Source organism: Ammospiza caudacuta, chromosome 1, assembly GCF_027887145.1.
Source record: "Ammospiza caudacuta isolate bAmmCau1 chromosome 1, bAmmCau1.pri, whole genome shotgun sequence".
Taxonomy (NCBI): Eukaryota; Metazoa; Chordata; class Aves; order Passeriformes; family Passerellidae; genus Ammospiza; species Ammospiza caudacuta.
The window spans coordinates 145,700,760-145,728,321 of NC_080593.1; the positions used below are offsets into that span (position 1 = coordinate 145,700,760).

Sequence of the window (27,562 nt, forward strand, 5' to 3'; positions counted from 1 at the left end):
TTTATTTTGTTTGCATGTTTGTTTGTTTTATTAAGGAAATCAGAATGTTTAACGATACGTAAGGTCTGAAATAATTTGAGGCATGTCTCCTTTATGCTCAAGCAAAATTACTCATATTTAAAATTATGGTTTGTAGGTTTTATTAATGTAGATGTTTGAATGTTGAAGTCATAAGGTTTTGGCAAAACCCAGGATGACGGATAACCATATGGAAGTTTTTGGAAACTAGTCTTGCTGTGTGTACCAAATTTCTGTTGGGCCAGTGTTCACATGGTGCTAAATGAAATTTAACAGTGCAGAATTTCAGTCTAGAGGTTGATCACAGCAGCTCCTTTAGCCAATTACTCATTTGCTTCTACTTTTAACCACTGAATTTGAGCTTGCAGCTTCCTAAGTTAACTGGCGCTCCATTGACTACTGTAGAGGGTGACCATCTGCTCATCTGTTCTGCCTCTAAGGATTTTTTTTGAAACAATGCTGATCTCAGAAAATTTGAAAGGGCAGCAGGAAAGATGTCAAAAATCTTCAGCTCCTTAAAGTTTTGTGATAAAATTAAAATGAGCGGGGTAACAAAATGTTTCTTGTCCTTATGAATGGGAGAGGTTCACTGTCACCTTGTTCTTTGTCAAGTTAATCAGTGTGGGAGAAGGCTCCCCTAAGTGTCCCAGTCATGGGAAAAGTTTCAGTGATGGCTTGCACCTCCTCAGGAGCTTCATCAAGACACAGATCTGTAGAAAATTTGGTTTCATTAACTTCTGAGGTGTTAGCACTACTTATTTTCTTGTTGGCGGTTGTGATTTCCTTCAAGGAAATCTAGGAGCAGTAGGACATAAAAATGGAAGTGCCATTTTAAAATCAAGTAGGAATGTCCAGCTTAATAGCTCCATTTTTTTTAAATACAACTGTTTGACTTCTGAACTCTTGCTTATTTAAGACCTCATGGACCCAAAAAGGAAAAGTATGTGCAGCCATGTGACAAAGCAAATGCGCCAAAGGAGGATTTATTCAGTTTTGGGAAGATCAGCAGCAGTGATTCACCCTCTTGGCTGGTCTGGGCTGCAATATGGTCAACTGATTCCCCCAGGGAGGAGGAAAGGATGAAAGTCCCACACAGCTCTGTGGTCACAGGGAGCAGTGACCTGTGCCAGGGTAGCTCCAGCCCCTGCATCCAGTACAAAGAAAACTTCAGCCTTAACCATCAGTATTGCTGTAGTAGGTGATTCAAGTCAGGCAATCCAAATGTAGCTTTTAGTGGTTCAGTGAAACAGAGTGAAAACTTTAAAACAAGAGAACTCACCATCCAGAGACTGAATAAACAAAAAGCATATTTAGACAACTGTGTGCTATTCAGCACTTTACATCACACAAAGAAGAGAGTCCCTCCTCTTTTCAAGCCCTCACACAAATCTTGCCATAGATTTTTCAGGCTGATCTGAGAGATTTGTTGTTTGTTTTCAAAGTTAAAACAACATCAGTTACCAGATCTAGATGAGTTGAAAGGAGTTACAATGTCCTTTGTATACCCTGCTGCCCTCATCCAGCTTTAAGATCTATGAAAGCAAAGCAAACTATGTAATAAATGTTAGTGTTTGTTCCAATAATTGCTCAAGTGGCCAATGCTTTGTAAAGATTTACTGATTCATTGGAATTTTTGATCCTTGAAAGGCAATAGGTTAGACTTTTTCTGAGGAACACCCACTGTAAAGTCTGAAGTGGCATTGAGCAGGAAAAACCTACTGGCAGGTATTAGAATTTATAAAACATCTGGCCTGACTTTTACTTTTTAAACTATATTTATGGTTATATTTATATTTATATTTATATCTTTCTTACCGATTCCATAGTGAATCTCTTGAAGAAAAACTTGAAAGCCTGGATGCTGAAGATCTCATGTCTCATCTGTCACGACCAGAAACCTACCTAGACGAGGAGAAAGATCAAGTAAGTAAAACTGACCAAAGCTATGGGACTAACAAAGTCACTTATTTAAACAGTCAATTTGAAACAATGTGTGTTAATTCTTCAGAGATGGAAATTTATCTTCCATTATTTGATTGCTGCATTTGATAATATGAGTTTCACTGTGGTAAACAGATCCATTAGAAATTCCCTGATAAAGAACACCTTGTTAAAAATTGCTGGAGGAGAGCTTCATTTAGCTGGCTGAGAAAACTCTCTATCTAACTCAATGTGGCAACTACTCAGTCAGCTGCACTGAGTGCAGTGCTGCTGAGGACTTGCCTGTCCAAGCTGTCTGACACTTCAGAAGACCCGGTTTTCTGATATAACTTCAGTCTAACCATTCAAGCTGGAAATTTCAATGTCAGGTGTATGCACCAGACTGATCTTTTTTGGAAGATGGAGATAAGATCTGAAGGATAAAGTGACTGGGAACAAGAAGTGTTCTGACGGGACATAATCCTGCATGTGGGAGAGGGCAGGAGGGTGTGGGGAGACAGCCATGGCAGGATATGGACAAGCGGTCTCACAGTTTTTCATCGGGTTTTTCTATCACTATATTGCATACTCTTTCCAGTTTAAGACTTGTGTTGCTGTGGGGAAAAGAAGGTGCTAGACATGCTGCAGAGCCCTGAGCAGTGAGTAGGGCTGGCACATACCTTTCAGTTTGGGACATTCTGGGATGATCTTCCTGTTTGGTCCAAAGATACAAGCTGGAAAAAGATTGGCAGGGGCTTGAGGCCAGATATGGGTGCTGAGAAGGAGAACACTACGCAGAAGCCATTGCCGTGAGATGGTAAATCAGGTGGGCTGGGACAAGCCCGTGAGTCAGAGGGATGTGGACTGCATGGGCTGGCACATGGGAGAGGTGATAAGGACCCATAAAGATGAGAATGAGATCAGAGTCAAACAGAGGGGCCCAGGCAGCAGGGGAGTGGGAGAAAGGCCATCCCCAGATTACATCCTTTGGTTAACCAGTCTGCCCATTTTCATTCAAGCACATCACTTTATTCCTTGCTTCCATGAGGAAAAACACAAATCCTTCCCTATGAGTAGTTTTTTTAACCTTCTGTCTAAGAGAAGCCTTGTTATGCCTGTTGACCTATTTCCCCAGAGACTGCTGTAGTTTGTTTATGGGGTTTGTCCTGTTTGTTTTGTGTTTCCAGATATGTCATGTGGGTCTGGAGGTTTTCCAACCCTTAGCATTAAAAACAACATAGAATAGTCCCTGTCTCTAAGACATATGAGATTCAATTAAAAATTGCGACATACGAGGTTTTGGATGGGATGTTAGTATCTGTCTTTTTTCCCTTCTTTTTCTGAGCCTTTAGGATACTTTCAAGTGATCTTGTCAAGAGCTCTTTTATTATTAAGAGGGTTAGACATCTTTTTTACCAGCAGACTTGAGATTTTTCCATGCTGCCTGGAAAGGATCTGAGATTTTACCAGATATGCCACCAGCTTGGCAGCATAGGAGGAGGAGACATGGTTATGGGCTCTGCTGATAAGGAGGTGTGTCCTTTGATTTGAAGACCAGTGTGCAAGAGGAGGAGTATCTGCCTCAAGTCAAGAATATTATGCTTGAATCTTGTGGTACATGCAGGAAAAAGTTTTTAGAAGGAAGCCGTGGCACTGCATTGTGTTTTTGTGGATTTTTTGTGGAAAGGCGTCTCCTGGCAGACAACTGAGTACCATCATCTTACAACAAACCCTTAGCCACTGGCAGCCCTGGATGTGACTCAGCTTATGATGACATGTGTGCTGGTTCTTTAATTTTACAGCATACCTCTTCCTTTTAATTATGTTACTCATCTTCATAGGCAAAAAAAGTCCCCATCATCATAGGTTTATGTTATTCAAATCAAAGCAAGAAATAAAAAATATATAATGGCTCATTACTTTCTGAGTTTACAAGTAACTATGATTGACATTGGACTAAATTTTAAATGGATGGCAATTTATTTTTTGTAAGTCTGAAAAAGTCACAGAATCTCTTTTTGTCTGCTATAATAAGCTACTGAGTATTATTTAATTGCTCATTTGCTCATTTGCTGTAAGTGGTATTATGAGCATTTTTGGTTACATCTCAGTGGTTAAATATATGATTATATTCCCTTTCTAGGTCTCCTACTCATTTTGGAGCCTATTTATACAAGAGCAATCAGCAAATAAATAAAATATCAAAGAAATCCAGAGCAATATTTATAGAGAGATGAAGTTGGTTGAAGTTATCATCATTGACTGGTGAGAAACAACACTGAGAAGGAAATATACGTGGCTCTCCTAGAGAGAGGAATGGTGGCCCAGTGATGAAAGTGCTCATGTGAGTTCAACACTGGCTCAGTGACCTTGGACAATTTTTTAGGGCATTATTCAAATGGCAAATTCCTCAAGCCATACACCTATTAGTATCATTTATATGGGTAAAGAGTCTTTTGAGGCTAAATACAGCTTTTCTGAAATTCTAGAACCAATGACAGTAGAAAAATTTGGGCTGTGTCAAGATGGCATTTTGACTCTTCTTCTCACCCCCCTATGAAACCAAAATCAATGCTCCCCAACTGTCCTTGGCAATGTGGAGGTAACATTGCCAGATTTGTGGAAAATCCTTATATATGACAGTATGTGAGTGGGAGCAGGGAGTGAATATGAAATATAAAAGCCCAGAACATATAGAGAACAATGAAAACGGGAGAAATATGATTGCTTTTCACCCAGGAACACGTACACCTGGAAAGAGAAAGTCTAGTGGGGCTTAAGCAAGGAGGGAGCCTAACTGAGAACAGGGTGACATTAATGGCAGCTGGGTGACAACTCGACACAATACAGGAATAGAGTAGCAGATTCTATTAGCCCTTAGATGAGGAAAGCATTTGTTCTTGTGCCTAGTTATAAATACATACAATTATATTGGATTAATTGGTACAATCTAACTGCTTGACTAATCATAATGCTTAACTAATAAGTATAATGAGTTGAATCCCTGTATTTTTAAGGTTTTAGAACAGGGTAAGTGTTGTGGAAAGCTAGCTAATGAATTCTCAGGAAGAGAATATAAAAATTGCAACTGTATTGGGTAATAATCAAGAAAAACAATTATTCAGGGATTTTGCAGAGGAGAGGAAAATATCAGGAAATATTTTTTACATGCTTTAGTTACCTGCATTTGATATTGCCTAAACTCTGTGATTTTATGCATGTCATTTAATGACCTATTTTATCTTGCTTTTTGTTTTAGAGGACTTTTTTTTCTTTCATAATAGACTCTATGACCTGAGTAGAAATAATATAAATCCATATTTTTTCATGTCTAATGACTATTTTAGGGCAAATACTAGCCAGCCAATTTTCTCATATTCCTGAAACAGAAGTACCCTAACAAGAAAAACTCAAACAAGCGAAAGTTAATATTGTTTCTACAGTCACTGATGCAATAACAATAGTAGTTGTGCACCACCATGCTGAAAATCAACTCCCTTTATGTCCAAACAATAGTGTGAATCACAGAAATCTGACCTTGATATACAAATGTGATCATGTAGTAATTATAGCTCTTGTGCTTTCTGTATAAACAGACTACTTCATCTGGAAATGCTGCTTCATTCTGCAATTTGCAGCTAATGACTGAGCAGAAAGCTTTTATATCCCAAAAAGCTTTAAAATAAAGCAGGTAGAAAAATCTTATTTCCTGCAAATGAAAAAAAGAAGCTGGTTATTTGAAAAGCAGTGAATCAAGTCATTGTTCTATCTATGTTCTGTTGAAAAGCAGATATTACATATTTAAAGATTGTCCTCAAAATCACATTTTGCAAAGGTTATTAGAGACACTTTCATGGGCAAAATATGGACCAAAAGTACTCAGTCCAAGTGGTAACTGACATGTTCTTTAGCAACTATAAGGTTAACAAAAATGTCTTTCATTTCATGCCAAAATCTGCTTGTTCTGTTTGTGTCTGTGTTGGTATCATCCAAACAGGATGTGACAAACATATGTTCTTTGGCTTTGCCCTAATCCATGATTTGGATAACACTATTAAGATGTGGTCTAACAAACTTCAGGGAAGCAAATCTGAGGATATTTGTCTGTGGACTTGCTTTTAGTATGTCCTAAGCAATAGAAGCTCCACCCTGACGAATTAGCTGTTTGTGTTTTCAGTGCTTCCATAAAAATATATGATCAAAGTATTAGCATGCTTACAGACATGGGCTGAATCCTGAAAGAAGACAATAGTGGAAAACTAACCCAGCAAAGAGCCCAGGAGTGTCCCTGAAGGGCTGAGTGACATCCTCTTGAGGATGAGTCCCCACTTATGAGGGTTCCCAAAAATGTCAATTGCTCAGGTTTTAATCTATTCAATCATTACAGTAGTGACTTTGGAGAATTCTAATTTCTTAGTCAAAATTTTGCTTAGTGCCACAAGTGCTACCAAAATTCATAAGTAATACATAAGTAGTAAAGATTTTTCTTTTCCTCAGGAAAATTTAAAATCTGAAAAAATATCAAGATGGTTTTCTTGAAATAAAATGTATTTTCCTTAATTCCATCCTGATTGATATGCAATGAGTCATGAAAAAAGTAATAAATTGCATTATTTTTCTCTGATTCTTTATAAATAGTACCTGGAATTAACAATTCCAGTGTTTTGCACTGGATTGATGTCAAGCTGAGAGGGTTATTAATCCTCAGGTCATTACACCAAACTTTAAAATATATTGGCAAAGTATGAGATTTTTTCTATTCATCTTGACATATCCTTGTGTTTGAATATGTAAGGAAAATCACCGTAAATATTCAGACCTTTTCTTGCATGGTACTTTTAGAAATAGCAACTGATTTAAAAAGAACCTAGTTTTAGGAGATGGTTATTACTGTTAGAATGGAAATTAGTTCTCTGTCTCATATGATATAATTGTCATATGGTTATGAAATGATCATGGATGGGCTGTGCAGGTTCTGTAGAACAGTGGTTTGGAATTCGTGCTGCAAAACATAATTCTAAGACTGAACAGTTCTTCACTCTAGGATTTTATAGCACATTGCCCGAGAGGGCCAGAGGGCTCAAGGGTGCTTGTTTGGTCAATTTATGCAGTCTTGTTCAGAGGTGAATTTCCTTTAGGACTTAGATCTATGACAAAGATTTTTGTAAGTATTTAGACTGAATGAATTTCTAGTCTTTGCAGCCTGTGCTTTATTATTTGTCTAAGGGCTTCAGGACGGTGGTATTGTGAGTTAAATCTCCCTGTATCCATTTAAGAGTGACCTTTTTATCACTTCACACTATATCCATCAGCTGTTCTTGGGCTCAGGGAAGAATTTTCATTTTGTGGAGGCAGCACCTAATCAGAGTGTCTGCTGCCCAGCTTCAGAACTCTGCAGGGCTTTCACTGATCTTGTCAAGGGTATTTTTTTATATTTGATGACAAGGTTGCCATTCACAGTCCAAGATTTGGAGTTACTTATAGTCCACTTCTGAAAACTGTGAGGGGCTAATAACACAAAAGAGTGCTTCCCACCTTCCCTGTATGCTTAGTCACTGCTTAATTATTTACTCAGTACAAAGTTAATAGAAAAATACCCTGTGCATGGTATATAGATTATAGATTAATAATATAATGTGGATATGACATCAAGCTCTCTTGTCAGTGCCCCCACTCATTCTCAGTAGCCACTGATTGTGGCTGAATTGAAGATCAGTCATTTGCTGTCTGAGTTTTTAGGAAGGAGTCATTATTAAAATTAGAAACTAAACTTGGTACATCTGTGTTAAAGATAAATCATCTCTGCACAAAAGTTTTGGTGCATTTGAACATTTGATGTCCTTCCTACAGCAGCTTTTCTACCCTGAGCTGGCAGCACTCAGGCAAAGCAAGCACCACACCTCCTACTTCCAGCCTTCATTGATTCCTCAGGCACTCATGAGGTCATGCATTGTCCTGGTGTCTGAACACCTCACAGAAGTTAATATATTTGATATATATTTGTAGGATGGCTACAGCAGACTGAAGACAAGACCATCAGGCTCCAGTTTGTGACAACCCCACTTTTCTTGATATATCTCTGTCCTTCACAATGTTTGTCATTCCTTCCTCTTTGACAAGCACCAAGTGGTGCCACTCTTCTACTGAACAGCCCTGTGAAAATGTAATTTATTTTGGCTCAGCCATCACCTCTAGCCATCCTGTCCTTCAGCAGAGTGCAGAACTATCAAAGTGCCTGCAGAGAATTTCCCAAAATAAAAGGCACATAGAAACCTCAAGATAGGCACAGAAAGATGTTCCTAAGTATTCTCTTCAGGTTTGTATCTACCCATACAGTGAGTCATGCCCAGATCCATGAGCATGGATATTTATGTCTTTGAAATTTTGTGTCCAATCTACGTAGAAAAATGACATAAACTCAAAAGTTAGTGACAGAACAGAACCTTTTCAACTTAACCCAAACTCAGTCCATGCAAATGGGATTCTTTACCTCCACTTTAGAGAGCTCTGACTCAACTTTTAGGCTGTAAAAGTGGGATGTATCTGACAAAGTGTCTTTGCCTCAGCTGTTCACTCCAGACTCCTTTCATCCTGACTGATGATATGGTCAACACAGATAACTGAAAGTAGGTTGCATCTCACCTCATCCTACAAAAGTAGAAGTTTAAAACAGAGATAATAGAGCAGATGTCTATAAAATCAGATGAATCACACTCTAAACTGCTTATTTCATCCCACTGACTAAAAGAGAAAGTAGGGTGCTGATTCCAGAGGTGAAGTCCTGCTCCAAAGATGCTGCATGCCTAAGGGCACTGCAGCATGGCCTTCTTATTTCTGCCTGAACCATACCATGGTATAAGACTGTACCTCTGATTCTACAGTCAGGAAGAGACATTAGGAGGAAGAAAACAAATTTTAAAAAGCCCCAACCTTTCAATGGAAAACAACACAAAAAAATGTTGGTGCACTGCCATGGATGCTGATATATTTTCCAGTGGCAATCTAATGGGAAGTTCTACTAATCTTTAAGAATTTGTTTGATATAAGTTACACAAAAAACCCACAATAAAATTATATGTTGTAATGTAAGTTTTATTTTTTTAACAAAATCTAAAACTTTTTTTCTGTTTCATTTGTATCAGTTTCCTGCTCAACCTCATGTAACACTATTTGGGCTTCCTGTCTTGGTAACAGCATGAATTTTTACCAAGACAGAAGGAAGAAAATCTTACAGTTTTCAAGAAGGTGGGAAAGTATTGAGACTGAGTGCCTCCAGGCCTTGAGGGTAGGCAAAAAAATAAATAACACATTATATTTTCTAAAGATCTCCTGTTATTTAATAAAGTGCTTAATAAAAAAATAATATTACCAGTGCATTAATTAGTTAAGCTGGCTAATGAGTTCCTAATATCTCTGCAAGTGACAGTGAGATGATTATTTTGAATGCACTGAGATGGGGTTAGCTCATATTATAGAAAGCACAGATGTGCATGGTGGGTATCTGGAGGTTTCTTCTGCCCTTCTGCAGCTGTGGAGCTGATGTGCCTGCTCCAGGAATATTTACTTACTTACTTACCAAGAGAGGGAAAGGGGGAGAGAGAGAGAGAAAGAAAGGAAAGAAAGAAAGAAAGGAAAGAAAGAAAGGAAAGAAAGAAAGGAAAGAAAGAAAGGAAAGAAAGGAAAGAAAGAGAGAAAGAGAGAAAGAGAGAAAGAGAGAAAGAGAGAAAGAAAGAGAGAAAGAAAGAGAGAAAGAAAGAAAGAAAGAAAGAAAGAAAGAAAGAAAGAAAGAAAGAAAGAAAGAAAGAAAGAAAGAAAGAAAGAAAGAAAGAAAGAAAGAAAGAAAGAAAGAAAGAAAGAAAGAAAGAAAGAAAGAAAGAAAGAAAGAAAGAAAAAGAAAGAAAGAAAGAAAGAAAAGGAAGGAAAAAAGAAGACAGCTATTTCAAGGGCAATTATCTAAATGAGTTGGAGAAACCTGGGATGACTAAGTCTTCAATCTCTGGAGAATTTGCTCTGAGCTCTTTGATGAATTTTAAAATGATGTTACATTCTAGATTTTAATAACATAGCCTTTCCCCTCTTCTTCTGGCTCTAGGCAACTGTTGTTAAGTCCATTTCTCCCAAAAGCCAGAGAAGTTAATAAGGCCAAGTCTCTGAGCACAGGCTGTGCTGCAGGGAGCAGGTGAGAGGGGAGGTGTGTGCATCCCCTTCGACTCTGAGCCTGCCGGGGATCTGTCCTGCCATGGGTCTGTTTCACTTTGAGTTCAGAGAATTAACTCAGGGCGAAAGAGTTTTCAGTATCTCTAGCACAATCAGTGACAATTTATGCGGCCTTGGTTTCCTTCAGCTGATACATTAATGAACCAGGTCAGGATCTTGACAAAATGAGCGACATCTCTGATTAGAAAAACCACCAGCAGCAGTGGGAAATGTTGGTCCCCATCACTGGTTTACAGTTTTAAGTCGGTTTCTTTGGTGAGAAGTTCTTGAAGTGTAAATGTTTTGCTGCTTGTGGTTGGAGTCACAAGCAAATCTGGCAGTGAAATACCAAGCTGAGGGTAGATTTAGAGAGCCTGAGTCCCTGGGGAAATTCAAAAGCCTGACTCAGAGCCCATATGTGTCTTCAGCCAACATCTGAAGGACTGGATGCTTAAAACTGAGATTATAGGAGAAGACACAGTAAGAAGGAGGCACTTAAACCACCTAAGAGGGAACATGAGAAGTGCAGCTGGGCTTTGAGCACAGCCTTAGGGAACTCAGGGATATCAGTCTTTCAACAGACCTATAATCATGAATCTACCCCTGAACGTGGGAACTGAAGCCAGCCCTCCTTTTCTTGTTAAAATGCAATGCCCCTGCAACACTTGAGAAGTTTGTAGCATTGTGTAGTGGGAAGGTTCCGTGTTCATTCCCTTCCCCTGCCTAAATGGGACCAGAATTTCCAGCCAGTCCCTGTCCTCTACCACAAGCCCCTAAGATCACTCTGCAAGGCCTAGAAATTGTTAATAGTTGCAAAACAATCAAGTTAAATCTTCCTTTGTGAAAAATAAAACCAACACCACAGAGCCCTGTGAATACATCTCAGATTTTTTTTCCAGGGAACATCTGATCCAATTTAATTCAGTAAGTCCCTTTACAGCCATTAATCTCCAGCCAAATTTTGTTTTTCATTTTATTGAACATTATGATTTACTGCACAACTCTGTTCATTATGACTTAGAGAAGCAGTTGTTCAGATTATTTTTCTCTTGATCTCCTGATCAGGAAAATACTGTGCAGATGTGCACAGAAGTAAGAATATTACCCTGTAAGAGAACTCTTCCCTAATTAAACATCGTGTCTGTGAGGGAAGTTATGATCTTGCAAATAATTTCTGCTTCTAAGAAAGACTTAACAGCACAAATGAGGCCAGCTTTCCTTACATTTGGTCTACTATTTGATGCAAAAACAATGCTGAAACCAACACAATAAATATTGCAAAAATATCCTGGGAGAGCTTAAAAATGGTGAAATCCCACATATATATCCTTCAGTACTAAGAAGAACCTGATCTGCCCACCACGTTCCAGAACAAACCTGCTTCATTTCTGGGAAAAAAAAAATCTTGTTTGTTTCTGTCATGCACAAGAAACAACAAAGCAGAAACATATTTTCTCATGATAGCTGCTGTTGAAACCAGAGGGTGTTGTCAGTGTTCACACAGATGCTGCCTGGTCACTGTGGTGTTCCTCCTCCCTTGCATTCCATCTGTGGGAACCAGAGCAAAGCCTGCTGCAGTTTCCTTCTGGAGTGGGAGCTGCCTGGTACTGCTCACTTCTGGTGTTATGGCCACCACTTGTCTCCCGCTAAACCTGGTAAACTCATTTATGGTGCAGATATCTGGGGGTGCTAAGGAGCAAAAGCACAAACCTGTCCTTTCTGGGCACCCCTGTTTCTCTCCCATCTGGGTTCCCATTCTGAAGGGATCCTAGTGTCTTTCCACAAGACTCAAATTGACTTGGCTTCAACATCCTGGCCCACCTGAGGGTTTCTATTTAGAACAGGCCTTGAAGTGTAAAAACAAATGTTCTACAGCTCAGAGCAGAGTTACTTTGTCCTGCACTGGGACACTTGAGAGGAAGCACTGAACTCCTAGCAAAACCTTTACTAGACTAAAATAATCAACCTCACTTTCAAAGGCATTGAAATAATCTAATCCAATCTATCTAATTTATGAGCTAAAGTTCTGAATTCTAGGCAACCATATTTTGAAAATTACTAATGAATATTTTACTTTCAATGGCCAGCTTTAGCAAACAGGGTCCTCTCAAAACATTGCCACTGTACTAGCAGCCAGCACTGGTAGGGAAGCAATACTGATGCCAGCACATTATTATTTCCAGGAAACACTTCTTGCATTAACATGGTAGTTTAATGGTTTATAATAGTTCAAGGAGAGAGAATTTAACTCTTGGGATAAATAACAGCAGGTGTCTTTCTCTCAACTGTTATTGCTGCTAAAGCCCCATTAGCACACATAGGTTTGCATGAACACCAAGAGGATTTGGAATCTCTGAAACCCCTTATGGGCAGCCTGGAGGGGCAAATGCTGTGGAAGCTTTTCTCCTGGGTTGCAGTGGGCTCATCATTACACTCCTGTGGAAATTCTCTTTCGGCCTCACAGTAGCTGTGGCTTTTCCCTTTGGGAGGAGGTAGTTAGATGTTTCAAACAGTGTTTTTTTTCTTCTAGCAATCTGCCTATTTTTACAAAATGTGTAGGAGCTCTTGAGACCTCTGTTCCTCCATCTGTCTTGGTTAGGGAAGGGGGGGTGTCAAAGTCTTGGGGAGACACATACACACACAAAATGCAATTGCCTCAGTCTCACTTGTAAACAGGCTATAGGTACTGCAGAGTTCTCAGTTTCTCAGTGACACATTATTTAAACCCTATTTAAATAATATGAATTCCTACAATATAAGTTATTTTTCCCCCCCAGAATGCAAATAATCACCACATGGATAAGGTTCTCTTAAATGATAAGTTGTCTTTCAGCAACAGCATCATGGAAAAGGGTTGTCTAAGATTCCTTGTTTTCCTTAGGGTCAGGCTAAACCTAGTCTTACTGACTGGGGTCATGTTCCTTCTTGTGCCTCCTCTGTCTAATGGTGTAAATCTATGGTAGGAGTTTATTGTGAGTCTAAGTCTGAGCTATTTTTCAAGCTGTAGCTATTGGAGGACTGTGCTTAGGACACTGCTGATGTGACTCACAGGACAGAGGCCTATTGCAGAGCCCAGACTTGAGATGGAGATACGTGTGTCAGCCACTTGTGGCTCTTTGGGAAATCAAAGTGTCTTAAGATGGGGAGAAGTAGACTTAGAAATGATCCTTGAGGAAGGATGTTTCTCACTGAAGAGGAACCGTGCAGCCAGGCTGTCCTCCATGCTGGAAGGGACTGGAGGGAATGAAGTGTAGAGTTTATGGAATACCCTGTGCAGACACGTACCTACCACCCTGTGGGGGAAACAGCCTAATTACTGCTCTGAGCTTCCAAGGAACTCTGAGAAGAAAAGCATAAGTCTCAGCCATCAAGAGACTTGTGTAATTCAGACCAGGTGTCAGGTAGGCTGTTGTATGGCTCCAGCACAACATGACTTACAATCACCTTTTTATCCTTGTTCCTCTGCTACTGATGCCCTTTAATATTCTCAATAGTAAGGAAATTTGTTTCCACTGAGCCAAATCCCATTTGTCTGGGTAGTGAGAATAAATTCCAGCTGTAGATCATCTTGGATATTAGATTTTTAACCCCATCCTGGTCAATACAGAAATATGATAGATCATTCTCTACCACAGCTTCAAAAACACAGAAAATAAAAATGTGAGATCTGGGATTGTGGCTAAGAACTATCTTACCATTGATTAAATCTGGAATCAGATTCATTTAGGACACATGTAACATCAGAATTATACCCTGCTGGTTGATAATAATTCAAAAGCTTTATACTTATTGTAGAATTACAGTACCCGTTAGTATTAAATACCCTAATTATTTTAAAATATCTTCAGAAATTATTCTACCAAGGTAGAGATCCTGTCTGTTCATGAATATAGATAACTACTGAATTGTAGGAATTTCTGATCCTGACAAGCTTTGCTAAGTACTCAGCTACTAATTATGAACAGGAATAAAAGGACACCTGCTGAAATAATTATTAAAGGATGTGTGACTACAACCTGCCTCTTATCAGATGGATGGAGCCAGTATCCTACATCAGCAAAGAACACATTTCATCAGCAGTCTTACACATTTCATGACAAATATGCTGTTATGTAAATAATTACATCAGTAGGCATATTCATTTGTGTGAATACTGAACTGCTTGAATTTTAATGCAGAAGGAAAGTAGCAATATAGTTCCATGCTAAATTACATAAATAAAGTACTGGAGTTGCATGGTGCTGGCATAGATCTTATTTATTCACAAATAAATCTGGAATATTTCCACAAAATTCAGTTTTTAGCACTACTATAAATCAGGTAGGAAACTAGGATTGTACCCTCACTGTTAGTAATGATTTAATAACTGTAAACTCAGGACAAAATTCCTTCCATGACTTTCACTACTCATTTTTGTCTAACAATCTCTTGTACCTATAAGATGGATGACTAAAATGTGTATTAGTTTATGTAGGAAAAAGCCTACAAAGCATGTTGCAAATATCTGCAGGACAAGTACATCCTAAGCATGAGCTCTGAAAGCTCAGAAAATCCTCCAGATGAGATCCTGGAACGTTGGGACCATTATCTGTGAAATACCACTACATGTCCTCCCTGCTCAACTCTTGCACCTTTCGTGTGTCAGGCACTGCTGAAAACAAGATGCTGAAGTGTTGGCTTGGATGGTTTCATGTTCCTGTGTAGAACCATAGCACTTTGCTAAGGGCTCTGTTTTAGGCTGAATCCACATATTATAAGGCTTGTCCTAGTGCCTGAAATGTCCTCCTGACTCTCTGGCAGGCCTGGCCAGGACAAAATTGCTCTCTGTGCACTTGGCCAGCTGCTATAAAAAGGACATGATGCTGTGCCAGGCTTGGCAGGAGACATTTCCCTCTCCTTGCCCCAGTGGTTCTGAGGAGCACATCAGCCATGTGCTCTGCATTTCCCTTCTGGCTGCTGCAGGGATGAACAAAAGGAAGGTGGGAGCCAGCCATGCTGCTCCTGCTGCTGGTCTGGGTAGGGCCATGCAGTGACTTGCCCATCCTAACTCAGAGACAGAAGGTGACAATCCCAGGGGTGGTGTTCAGCCACTAAGAGCTGATTTATTTTCTCCCCAGACTGGAGAACAGGTGTGGAAGGAATGTGTGGGGTTGCAGGTCCTGCCAGGACCTGGGGGCATAGCTCAATTTCTGACTGGAATCCAATCCCATACCTGTGCCAACAGGCTACAGCTTCTGTCACTGTAGCCATGAGAGAAGACTTGGCAAGGCCTTATTTACCCTTTCTCCAAATTAGTTAAACTTTACCACCTTTAAGGCCACGATCCAAAAGCCATTTTCTTTCCTAGATCAGGTGCCATTCTGGCAATTGTAGAGATACAGTATTTTTACCTGCTGAATTAGAAGTGTGGCTTGTAGTTGGGTTGCACTTGTTATTTTCCACAATGAACACTTAGGAGCATGTATATGTGCAGCCAAGGAGAGGCTCTCCTAACCATGGACTGAGGATGCACTGGATCAGATGGCAATTAAAGCCCATGGCCTTAGGGAGTCACAAACTACTTGCAGAATGTCTCACAGACATCTTCTCCCATGGGGAAATGTTGCAGTCTTCAGTTTTATTGGCTTCTTTAAGCCCCAGACTCTTTAAAACTGGATGTTAGCATAGCCCCATAGCTCTGGGATAACAAGCTGAGGCACCATGCAGGTGTTGGGGTCTTTACCCCTTCAAGCACAACTGCTCATCTTGTTTGCACACCTCCTTTCTCCAGTCTTTCCTCTCTGTCCAGCAAAGGTTGGAGGGGTGGAAGAACTCTAATGAGGCGTTTTACCACCCTAAACAGGGTTGTTCTGTCATGGGGTTGTCATGCCCTGCAGAGCCTGGCTCTCCAGTCCCACACTACCTGCCTCACCCCTTCCCCCAGGGATCATGCAGCAGTCTCAGGCACTCTCAGCTTCACAGCAAAGCTTCTCCAATTTCTTTGTTATTTTTTCTCTGTCTTTATTTATGAAAGTGATGTGCCAAAACACTATTCCCTTGATTGTCACCCCTTTTCTCTCTGTTTTGTCTCCTGTCGGGTATTTTCCTCTGACACACCAAGTAAAGATACAAAACCTGAGGTGGGAACATCTGGCCCTGGCTGTAGAGCATTGTCAAGAAGAGAAGTTCCTAGATATAAAATCAGCTTTTTTCCCCCTTTTCATGGGACCTTGCTGTGGGATGTTTAGGGCTTCCTGCTGCAGCCCCCAGGGTGGCCAGCAGCCCCCTCTCTCCAACACAATTCCAGTCTGCAAATGTTTAAAGGCAATTTCTTTTGAGTGAGCCACATGCTTCAAATTGTTATGTGGTTAACCACTGAGAACAAACCCCCACACAAATACCTAAGGATCAACTTGCTCAAGCCAGGGTGGTAGCAGTGGGGGCACAAGAGGAGAGGGGAGACTTCCTCATTTTGCTTTTGAGGAGAAGAAAATAGAGATATCTTCTGACTTTCCTGAAGTGCCAGCAGCCGCTGTGTCACAGTGCGTGCTGGGTGATGCCGTTTGCACATTTGTTTGCTGATGAAAGGAGCCTTGTTCAGCAGCCATGGCCATGCACAGCACGGGCCACATCCTCTGCTGGCGTAAACCAGCTCCTCTGGTGAATAGAACTGAAAATGCAACCTCCTCTCCCTGTGTGATGTGCAAGTGCCAAGCTGGGGGAAGATACTGCCCTATCCCATGTCCCTTAACTCTTATAAAAGCTGAATACTTTTCTGCTGACTCACAGAGAGAGATGGATTTTGTTAACTCCAGTCGAGATAGAGGAAGATGCATTAAAAGCATCACTTGGTGGGGCTGAACCCAGCTTTGGGGTTCAGGGGGGGGGACTGAGCAAGGAGCTTCACATCTCCCCCTGTTCAGCTTGGATGGAGCTTGGCTCCTGAGTGCCACATGGGAGGACTGATGTGTGGTCTAGGCTGAGCCTGCTGCTAATCAGTGTCTGAAATAATGACCCAGGCTGTCATTCCATCCCTCTCCTTGTGCCCTCTCTGGAGCTCTGCAGCTCCCCAAAGCCCAAGAAAGAAAATCTGAGCCAACAGCAATAGAAACACCCCAAAAGAATCACAGAACTCAAATCCCCTTAGTAATTGCATTGCATCTGCTTAAATCTTAAGTTACAGAGGACTTGAGTGAAGTAAATTAACTTCCCATTACTTGTGTTTCCTTGTATTTTGAAGACTATGAAATTGTTGAGGTGCAAATTGTCTTACAAAGTCATGGAGAGAGTTTCCAATCATGACTGGCACAGCTGCCCATGTAGTGCTCATAAAAGTGGACCCAAGTGGAGATAGAGATAATTATTTTGCCATGGACCAACTTTAAGATCTATATTAACTTTATTTTCATTTCTAAAATGGCCGATTAAGGGCTCACATCATGGCTAAGATAGTCTTGAGGGGGAAGATGCAATCCATATATGATATGCTTTCTCAGGTATGAAACAAAATTGAATTCTTTGCCTTTTTGAGGAAAACTGCATGAAAAGGAAGGGTTAAAATTTTTTTTATGTGGTGGACGTTTTCAGTGAAAGTGGTTTAGTTCCTCTGGTCCATTTATAATCTGAGCAGTGAAACATCACTCTGCTTATGAAGTTAGCTCTGCAGGACTCTGTACCTGTCAAAATTGTTTATCCATACTTGCCAACAACAGCAAGAAAGGCAGGAGGACTGGCAGCCGTGATGGTGAGTGAGTTGGACACATGGAGTGAGGGTTCTTGAGTTGAACCTCCTCACTGATGCAGAAAAAGAAAATGAGTGAGGGAAAGAACATTAAAGCATGAAGTGTCTAATCTTGGAGAGTTTAATGGTGCAGTTTGTTACAAAAAAAGAAGAATTTGCAGAATTTCTTCATGGGCAACTGAGTAGGTAGGTCCTGATGGCCAATTAGTGACATGATGCTGAAGGTTCAGGAGTAAATGCCAGCAGAAGCAGCTGCTGGGGACATTGGCACATTGACATTATCGACCATAGGATTGGGAATATTGTACTTAGAAAATTGAAAACTAATGTGATAATCCCTTATTAATGAATTATCAAGGAACTACTGAGTGCTTAGTGTGGTCATATGAAAATATATAAAAAATTGTCAGTCTAAGTCCAACAGAGCCTTAATCCTATGTGAGGGCTGTTAGGGAAAAAAAAAAAGAGAGGGGGCGGGCAGAGAATTCAGGTTTATAAAAAGAAACCCGTACACAATGAGCTGAAGGTTGTGCTTCTGCACTTCCTGCTCTGGGTGTGAGCAGAAGAGGAAATACCAAAATACCACCAGGAAAACTATTCCCACAGTATTCCCAACCTGGCTGAAACCAGAGAAGTTCTGACAGCCCTGCAAAAAGGGGGCAAAAATCCCACAGCTGACCCAGTCTTAAGGATCTTGCTCATAGGAAGGTCAACAAAATTTCCAAATCTAGGAGATTTGGGTAGACCTAGATGAGTCTTTACACTTCCCCTGACTCCTCATCTGTACTTTCTGCAGTTCACAGATCATTGATGACATTTGACTCTACTGCCAGCTTTGAGAGGAGCACATTTCTGCTCCAGTCAGTTTGATCACATCCATGACCACGGACCATCAAACTGTGTGGTAACTGCAGGGCAGGGCACCACAGTCCAGCCTAACTCAGGTGAGGGTTCCTTGGCCCCCCTTTCATTTTTTTGACTAGAATGAGAGTACATCCTACATACACAGCAAGAACTGACCTTTCAATGCAAAAAATGCCTCCAGGTTCAGTGTTGCCCCATATCAATAATTAAAACTAAATTCCTGGAGTTCCCAGGCAGACAAGACATTAGTTTGGTCTGGCTCCTCCAGAAAACATTCCTCTTTAAGGAAAGAAAACCTTGAAGATGAGCAGCAGGATCATGTTCAAAGGGTTGTAGAGATAGCTGGCACACCAGAAGTTAGTTTAAAACCTCAAATCTGAAAGCATTGCAAAGAACTGGAAAATGGCTCTTTTCCTTTATTGGTATAAGAAGGAAAGTATTCTGTCCTACTAAACCCCCCCCAAATTTAAATATTCATCTCTTGTTTGACATGCAGTGCTGTACACTAGAATTCAGGACTTGTTCAGTAGTCTAAGAAAAACAGTAAAATTACTATAAAAAATAAAATTGCTAAAAAATGATGGTTTTCCTATAGTTTTCCCTACATCTAAGCAAGTCCTGAAACAAGTTTTCCCCCTACAATTAGAGAATCAAATCCCTGGACTGGCTCCAATGAGCAGCTTAGGAATGTTCAGCACAACCACAGCCTCCAGCCATGGGACAGAGCAAAAGTTGCAACAGTGATGATGCTTTATCTTCCACACCTTACTCCAGCAACACTTCCATGGATGCCAATAATGAATTCTGTTTCAGAGGCCTGAAAGGAAGATTTTTTTCTTTTCAAATTCTGAGTCACTGATTTTGAGGCTGGTCAACTCATTGCTTTAGTGAATGTGGTTTGGCTAAAACCACCTAAGGCTGATAATGTCATAATGAACTGTAACATCCAAAAATGAAGCTAAAACCTCAGCTAAGCCCCATGTCTGAGTGCAGCTTTCCAGTTCATTCAGAGCAGCATAGCACTCAGCATTTTCCCTCCAACAACAGAAAGCCCCTTTCTGGCCTCCCGGAATTGCTGCATGGAATACAGCAATACTGTTGCTCTTACTGCAAACTTATTTAAGAGACAATAGGGCAAATAGTTGGCACACAGATTCCTCTTTAAACTTAAATCTAGATCCACAATAAAATGTAAAAGGCCAAGGAAACATGCAAAGATAATCAGAAAATGTGAAGGTTTTTTTTTTTTTAATTAATTTTTGCTGAGAGTGAGACATTACAATTTACAATGTGGGCCCCATTCTGCAAGTCCTTTCTTACATGAGCTCTTGTTAAAGTCACTGAGGTTGTTTACATGAGTAAAAGTTTCTTACATGAGAAAGGACTCCCAGAATCTGGCCTTACACATTTGGCTACAAAGTTTACCCGGGCATTATCTGGGCTGTGGAGCAATGTGTGTATTTTCAGGATCGAAAAACGGACTGTCGTTTTTTTTGGGAAAAAGTTCTGACTTCAGCTTCACCCATCTGCTTTTCTCCGTTTGCTCCGCAGCCACATTGAATGGACGGGCTCAGCCTTTGTCCCTGGCCCTGAGCTGCTCCTCGCCAGCCACGCTCAGCCCCCACGCGCCGTAACTCACCAGGACGTGTGCAGTCTGAATTCCCATTCCAGATCTGGTCCTCAAGCCTAAGGCCATTATTCCATCTCAGACTAAAACATATTCTCCCATGGGCAGCTGAAAAGGAGCATGTTTCTTCAGGTTTTCTTGCCACAAAATGTTAAAATAAAGTGAAATAAAATAATAGCAATAATAATAAAAAGGAAATCCAACGTGCGGCAATCCTCAGAGCTGTGGAGTCTAAGAGTGTTGATCAGCATCCATAAATGTCCTGACCGGTGAGGAGACACAGGCACTACAACTGGAAAGAAAGCAGGAAGGAAAACCAACCATGTGAGCAAAGTTTAAAAAAAAAGGGGGGTGGGGTGGGGGGAAGAGAGAGAGAGAAAAAGGTCTGCTCAGTGGACAGCACTTGGGCTGATAGCAGGGATTTCAGGAAATCCAAACCCTCAGACAGGAAATCTGAACACTGGATAAACATGCCATAATCTCCACAGATACAGTTAACATGCAGCGTCCCTGTTAACCCTTTGCCTGCCCACGGCTGAAATCAGATCTGCGATAGGAGCGCCTGGAAACACGAGCTGCCCGCGGGGCTCCGCAGCCTGAGCGCTCCCCGGTCTGAGCAGCAGCCCTGCGTTCAGCCCTGCCCTCGCCTTTTTTAACTCCATTGATTTCTACATGGTGCTGCTGTAGTGGAAAGGTGCATCATTTTCCTCCTCTGAGAAGGAGATGCACCGTGAGCCCTGCAGCCACCTGCCCAAACTCCTGTGTGCCACTGACTGTGGGTACCTGGTAGTCCTGAGGGAGTTTTACCTGTTTTTCCACTTCTCTTTTGCTGTAACACAAGATTTGTATGGCAGTCTGTGGGATATTTCCCATATATTGTGGGATATTTGATGGTTTACCCAGGCTGGTACAGTGGAGACCCCCTGCTTCCTCCCCTGGAAATTGTAAGGACAGGCTATTTAAAGCAGCAGGGGAGTTTGGAGATTCTCTTTATGCCATTTTGTCTAGGAATCTAGTTCCATGGCAGAGGGACTGGAACTAGATAACCTCTAAGGACCCTTCCAACTCAAACTATCCTATGATTCTATGAATTGAGGAACAAACTCTGCAGTCCCTAGCAAAATTAGGATGAAGCCTGTTTGACTGGTTATTTTCAGAATATACATTTTGCTCTTTGTGTCTTGTGGTTATCTCGCCATCGTAAAAATATCGCTTTTAGACTTAATTTATTTCTTTGATATGATCTACCTTGGCTACACTATTGATGTGAAGGCAAGGAGAAGCAATAGTATTGCATAGAGCTGACCCCTCACCCCATAGATGTAATTAATAAAGTGAAGTTTACATAAGAGTTGCCAAATTTAAATTCATAGTATTACAAGCACACATATACACAGAGTTAAGACCCTGTATGTTTGCAGAATGGGAACTTCACTGTGTTTTCTGGAGGAGGACAATTCCAGGCTTCTCTGCTTTCCAGAGGTTATGGATTCCTAAGGCAAGGGCCCATTTCCAAAAATGCTTACTCTCTCTGAAAATTGACTTTTTGGGACAGTCCTGCCTAAAGCATGTTAGAAAGAAAACATCATGTCTTTCGATTTTCTGATTCTCCTAAGACTTCATAGAAATAAAAAAAAAAAAAAAAAAAAGAATAAAAATTAGTACCTTGAATTTCACTTGCTGGTGGAAGTAATTAGCACAGGGGTAATATCCGTGACTGGTGCCCTCGCTGGAGGCATTGGCAATTATCTCATCTGAAATGGCCCTAATGTGAGTCCCACATCCCATATTAACCTCTATCATTATATTAGGTTTCCTGCTAGGTACAAAACAGGAGCACTATAGGAAAAGGCTTCCTTCAGCTCCTTCTGCTACTTGCAGTGTGTTTCTGCTTGTTATTTCAAAGACAGAAGCTCTGGCAAACCAGCATTGGTTGCAGCATTCCCTGGAGGTGGCCAGGCTTGGACATCGTGCCTGGGCTATGGAGTTAGGTTGTGCCTGGCAGCAGAACTGGGGTGGAAAAAGGGACTTTGGGGGCATCCCTTCAGCAGGAACTCTCATCTGGTCTCCAGCCTAATTCTGACTCAAAAATTATCTTTCAAGTTGGGTCCTCATGTTCCCAGTCATTCTCCTTTCTGGAAAGCATGAGGCTGGTGATGGTGGTCAGTCCCTGTGAGATTGAATGGAGCACTGGTGGCTGCATCTGAGCAAAGAGCTGGTAGAACAAATACTTGACTTTAGAGGCATGAAGTCATCTGCCTTGCTAGCACGTGCTCCATGAAACAAGGACCAAATGGTTGCTTGATGATGTCAGGAAGGAACTGGTGGAAAACTAGGGAAAAGTTAAAACATGTCGGGGTTGAACATTTTTTCTTTTTTTTTCTTGTTCCGTGTGCTTTGCCAGTGAGCTATTTCAGTTATTCACTTTTTTTTTTCCATAGGAGTTCTTCTGTTGTCATAGTATTTTTCACTTTCTCTTTTCTTGTATTTTCCCCTCAGTGCCACTCATTCCAGTCGGAAGGCAAAAAACACAGAAAAGGTATAAAGTGCAGCCTTTTCAGTATAACTGGACAGAAATTTAAAAAACTAGAGAAAATAGGCATAAAACTTAAAAATATGCATTTTGACCAAATAAAAGCCTTTTAAGATTGAGAGACTTTTCATTTGAAAATGCTCAAGCAGCTCTAGAAAAAAAAGGAGCTGGGGGAAGTGGGATATAATTTATTACCACTAACATCTGCTGTAAATCAGTTAGGTGTAGGCAAACATTCCCTACCAGGGCAGAGTGAGGTCAAGGTGAGAGGGGATAAAGCAATAATTAAAAAGACTAGTGTCCTCCAGCTACCTTCAATGGGCTGTAAGCAGAAGAGCAAATGCTTTCTGCAAAACTGGGGTTCTGTGTAAAAAAATTTCAAAAGGGGGGGAAATAATTTATATTAAATGGAAAACTATCAGTTTGTAACACATCTCCAACAATTTCCAGAAAGAACTACCAAAAAATTATACTTTCCAGTTTTTCCAGTTAAAAAATAAGTAGAAAAAAAGTTGTGCTTACTGTGAAAAGTTTAATTTTATGAAACATTTGTGTTAAAAAACTCTACAAAAAGATGTTATTGTCCATCTTGGGAAAAAGGGAGAACAGGGACAGCATGGTAGGCAAAATAATGAAGCTGAAAATAATAAACTTTACAGAAACATTCCAGCAGAAATGGAGTAGAAAGAAATTTTTAAACTCAGACAACCAGAGTTATCAAAGCTAAAGAGTGGATAAAGATTCTTGTAAGGGCACAGCAGCTGCAAAAAATCCCCCATCACCTTAGCAAAAAAAAGGCCAGTGGCCTTGCTCATTACAGATGTGAAGATGCTTGTTTTTAAATTGGGAAAAACCCTCAACCACATCCACCCTTGATGTACCTGCAGCAGCTGAGCTTTCTGATCAATTACTCCATATCCCCAGGATGTAACTTTGTGTATTCCTAGAGCTGATAACAAAATTGTCACTTCTTCCATAAAGGACTCTAAGGCTACTGAATTAAGACAAGTCAGTTCATTAAAGATTAAAAGGGTTTAGATATGCATGTGAAAGATAAAGCACATGAAATAATTATTGAGATCATGAACAAAATGCTCAAGAAAATTATCATCAACTTATGAGGCCCCAAGCTCTGTTACTTTTCATGTTTCAATTACAAGCCCTATCATTATAATAGTTAGGAATTTTTTTTCATTATAGATTGGAAAGAAAGATCAGTTATTTACTGCTCTACTTATTGGATTTGGAGAAGATTTCAACAGAATAAATAAAACATTTGGAGAAAGAAATTGCAGGTCCCAGTTTTGTCATTCTCCACCCTTCAGTTACCTGGAGGCTTTACATCCTTGAAAAAAATTACCGAATATATTGACATGAAATTAATGTAGTTTCCCTTTAGAGCATGGCCAGCCCTTTGTCTCAGCCATCCCAGACTTTTCTCTCTCTAGCTACCAGAAACTGGATGCCAGAGAAATACTGTGACACACTAAACCACATTCCCTAATCACACTGTGACTCCGTCTGGATTTACTACAGCATATACTAAAACTTTGCAAGCATTACAGAAAATTAGTAGAAAACACTGTCCAAAGGGATTTCATAAACACTGACACAACTTACCATAAACAGTATTTTTCTTGAAAACTTCAGTACTTAACTTGTTTAGAGACCTCTTGCTGCACTACAAAACATATCTCTTTATGCATTGGCTTTTAGTTTTAACATTTCCTTGGAGATGCCTGCCACTTTTATTACTAGTCCTGCTCCTTCCTAAGTGAGCAGCCAAGGAGGTTTACTTTTGGGATCAGCATCCCTGCTGGCAATGTTGCCCTAGGAAAAGCACCAAGCCCCCTCCATCCAGCAAACCATGTGCTCTTGCATTACACAAGAAACATTGTCACTCTCCCCACTTTTCATTCAGTGAAATACAGCAGAAGCTGTGTTCTAACAGGTTTAACAACATGTTTGTACATTTATTAAGCAAATAGCACTTTTTGATGTTATGAAAAGGTCCAGGCATTAGAAACTGCCTTGACAAGAAGCACTTGACCCTTAGTGGTACCTACAGGCTGCACTAATGCACAGGAGGCTGTGCATGTTTCATTTTTAACTGGTTTTAGTTTTCTTTCTTGAAATAAGAAAAAACCCCAAACCCTGAAGCATTTACTTTTTTGCCTCTCCTTCATTGTTCCTTGGTACAATGGCAAAAATGGGGAGTATTTTCATAGTCTTTTTTCCCCCCTATTTTCTTTCCAATGTGGCATATGAAGGGAGGAAACCAAAGACATGTACAAACAATTGTTTTACCAGCTCTGCTCAAAGATGCTGTATATAAATATACAATAAAGGGTACTAAAGAAAGCAGATGTCACATAGAGAGGTCCCCATAGTGTCAGAGCAGCTACTGGCTTCATCTTTTCCTAAAGATATGTGGACAGTCCAGACAGTATTGAGACACAACTAGAAGTTCAATTATGCTCCACAGACCCAAGTTGCAATAAAAATGTTGTGTGGAGAAATCTGACTCTCTCTACATCATTCTCTGTAGGTTTCTAGGATGTCAGTTGTGCTGAAATGGCTGGGTTGGAAGGACACCTTGGACATGTGAGTGTCACACTGGGCTTATTCTCCAATTGTCACTAAAGTTTTCCTTGGATTCCTTTTAAAAAATTGTTGAAAAAGATGCCTTCTCAATGTGGTGCCACTGGTTTGTTACAGAAAACTTAAATGACAAACAGAAGTCAAGAATTCCAGACATTAACAAACATATGACAAACCCCAGTTGATCACCAGATTTGTTTAGCAATTAGAGGATTTTTTAAAAAAGAGATGTAAGCTTCTCATGATCTGGGTCTTTGGAAGTCATATGAGCAATTATTTTAAGCTATTTTTACAAATGAAGACTAATGTATGCATAAAAATTAGTGCTATATTTCTCATCAATCCATTATCACAAGGAGCTGAAAGTATGGATGGGTGCCATGAGACTTGTCATAGACATGTGAGAGTCAACACTGTTATAAATGCTGCAAGCATCACATGCCCTAAGCACTGAATATTTGGATGCAACAACACATAGGCTGTGAGCATGAGTTGTTAGCCTGGAGAGCTTTAGAGTGGTCCAGAAAATTAAAGGCCACTGGGAAAATAATGTTGTATTGTATTCACATCTTTTGGAAATAGGTGATGGTCATCATGAAACATGCCTACAAAGAGAAAGTTAAATACAAATCCTTTTTTTTTTTTTTCCTATTGCTGTAATTGATTAGGAGTTTAGCTTTTTATTCTTATGCATATGCATGTGTGGGTGTCATGAAAATCCAAACCCTAGAATGCTGATGAGGAAACATGACTGAGAAACAAAACCAAAGGGTAAAACAGAAGTCTGCTGTGTTATGGCCCTGATGTGTGTAGATGAGAAGGAGATGGCCCAGCAGAAGGCTGGGATTGCTGCAGAAATGATGAATGTGTGGCTGACTTTTACAGGGAGAAAACCAGGGCAGTGTGGGTGGTGGGGTGGCCTCTGTTAGACCCAGTGAGTCACAGAGTGCTGTATCCCATGCTCAGGAGGGCTGCAATGCCTGTCCCCTGCTACCAATGCACCAGGGACCAGCACCAGAGAGGTTTGTGGGGAGAAACAGTGATTACAGAAGAGACTTGCTATTGCCACAGAGACTGCAGCACTTCCCCAAAGAAGGAATGGGCTCTGCAGATGTCTCATTTCCATATTTCTCCTGATCACATCACTGTTCTGGCTTACGCTCTGGTTATAGGCTTCTCTTTGGGAAAAGCTCCTTCATCTCTTGTGGGAGGTGGTGGCTGCCTTCATCCCACTCTCACTTGCTGTGAATCCCTCTGCAAGTGTTCACCAGTTGAAACACTCATCCTGGCTCAGCCAGGATCTCTCATTTATGCTCTGCCATGTTACCATTGGAGGTTTCAAACACAGCTTCTGAGGTTTACAAAGCACATCCATGGAGGAAGATCATGCAACACCATGCATTAATTGATCCCCTTTCTGAATGACTCTTCTTGGGCTAAATATCCTCCATTCCTACCTCGTAATTTCAGCATATACTGCCTCACCAGCTTTGTACTTCAGAAGGAGACACCCACATTCCCCAATGTTCAGGGCAACCACAAAGTAGTGTTTGTGTGATTCTCTTCATGCAAACAAGGGATTGTGACTTTTCCTCTCATGGAGGTCAAATGAGAGATCTGCTAGGCAATCTTTGGTTACTCAGTGACTAAAGGCCAGAGGTTATAACCTATTCCTAACACCTTAACATTTTCTGACCAGCCTTTCTGCTGCCTGGGGCCCTGACCACACTCTGCCCCTGTGGCTTGGCCCTTCTGATCACACCTAGTCCTAGGAGGCAGATTAAATTGTTAATGAAGTTTTGTTAAGTAGGTTTGTGAATAATGCCAAGTTCAAGCTCTTATGCTGGCCTTGGTTAAATCACCCAAACTTCACTTAACGTGACAAGTATAAGGGCACAGCCAAGCTGCTGTCTAGTTGTGTTTTGTCTTAATCCCAGCCTGAAGCAGGATGAAAGGATGGGCAGTAACCCTGCTACACTCCACTCAAACTTTGCCCTGTACCTCCTGCTTAGACAAGACACAGCCTGGGTCTCTCTGGCTTAACCTCTTACCTTAATGGACTGTGCCTCAGGTTGGGGTCTGT

At 40.7% G+C, this 27,562-nt stretch overlaps 1 protein-coding gene across 1 annotated transcript in view; it reads right to left on the minus strand.

The window, feature by feature from the left end:
- Nucleotides 1-20,547, minus strand: part of ASAP1 (ArfGAP with SH3 domain, ankyrin repeat and PH domain 1) — a 142,394-nt gene extending 121,847 nt beyond the window's left edge. The window contains exons 1-2 of the mRNA XM_058821412.1: nt 20,358-20,547; nt 1,834-1,920 (exon numbers count right to left, since the gene is read on the minus strand). Coding sequence (XP_058677395.1) covers nt 1,834-1,892 — 59 coding nt within the window. The 5' untranslated portion in view covers nt 1,893-1,920; nt 20,358-20,547. The remainder of the gene's footprint in view (nt 1-1,833; nt 1,921-20,357) is intronic.
- Nucleotides 20,548-27,562: the final 7,015 nt, after the last annotated feature.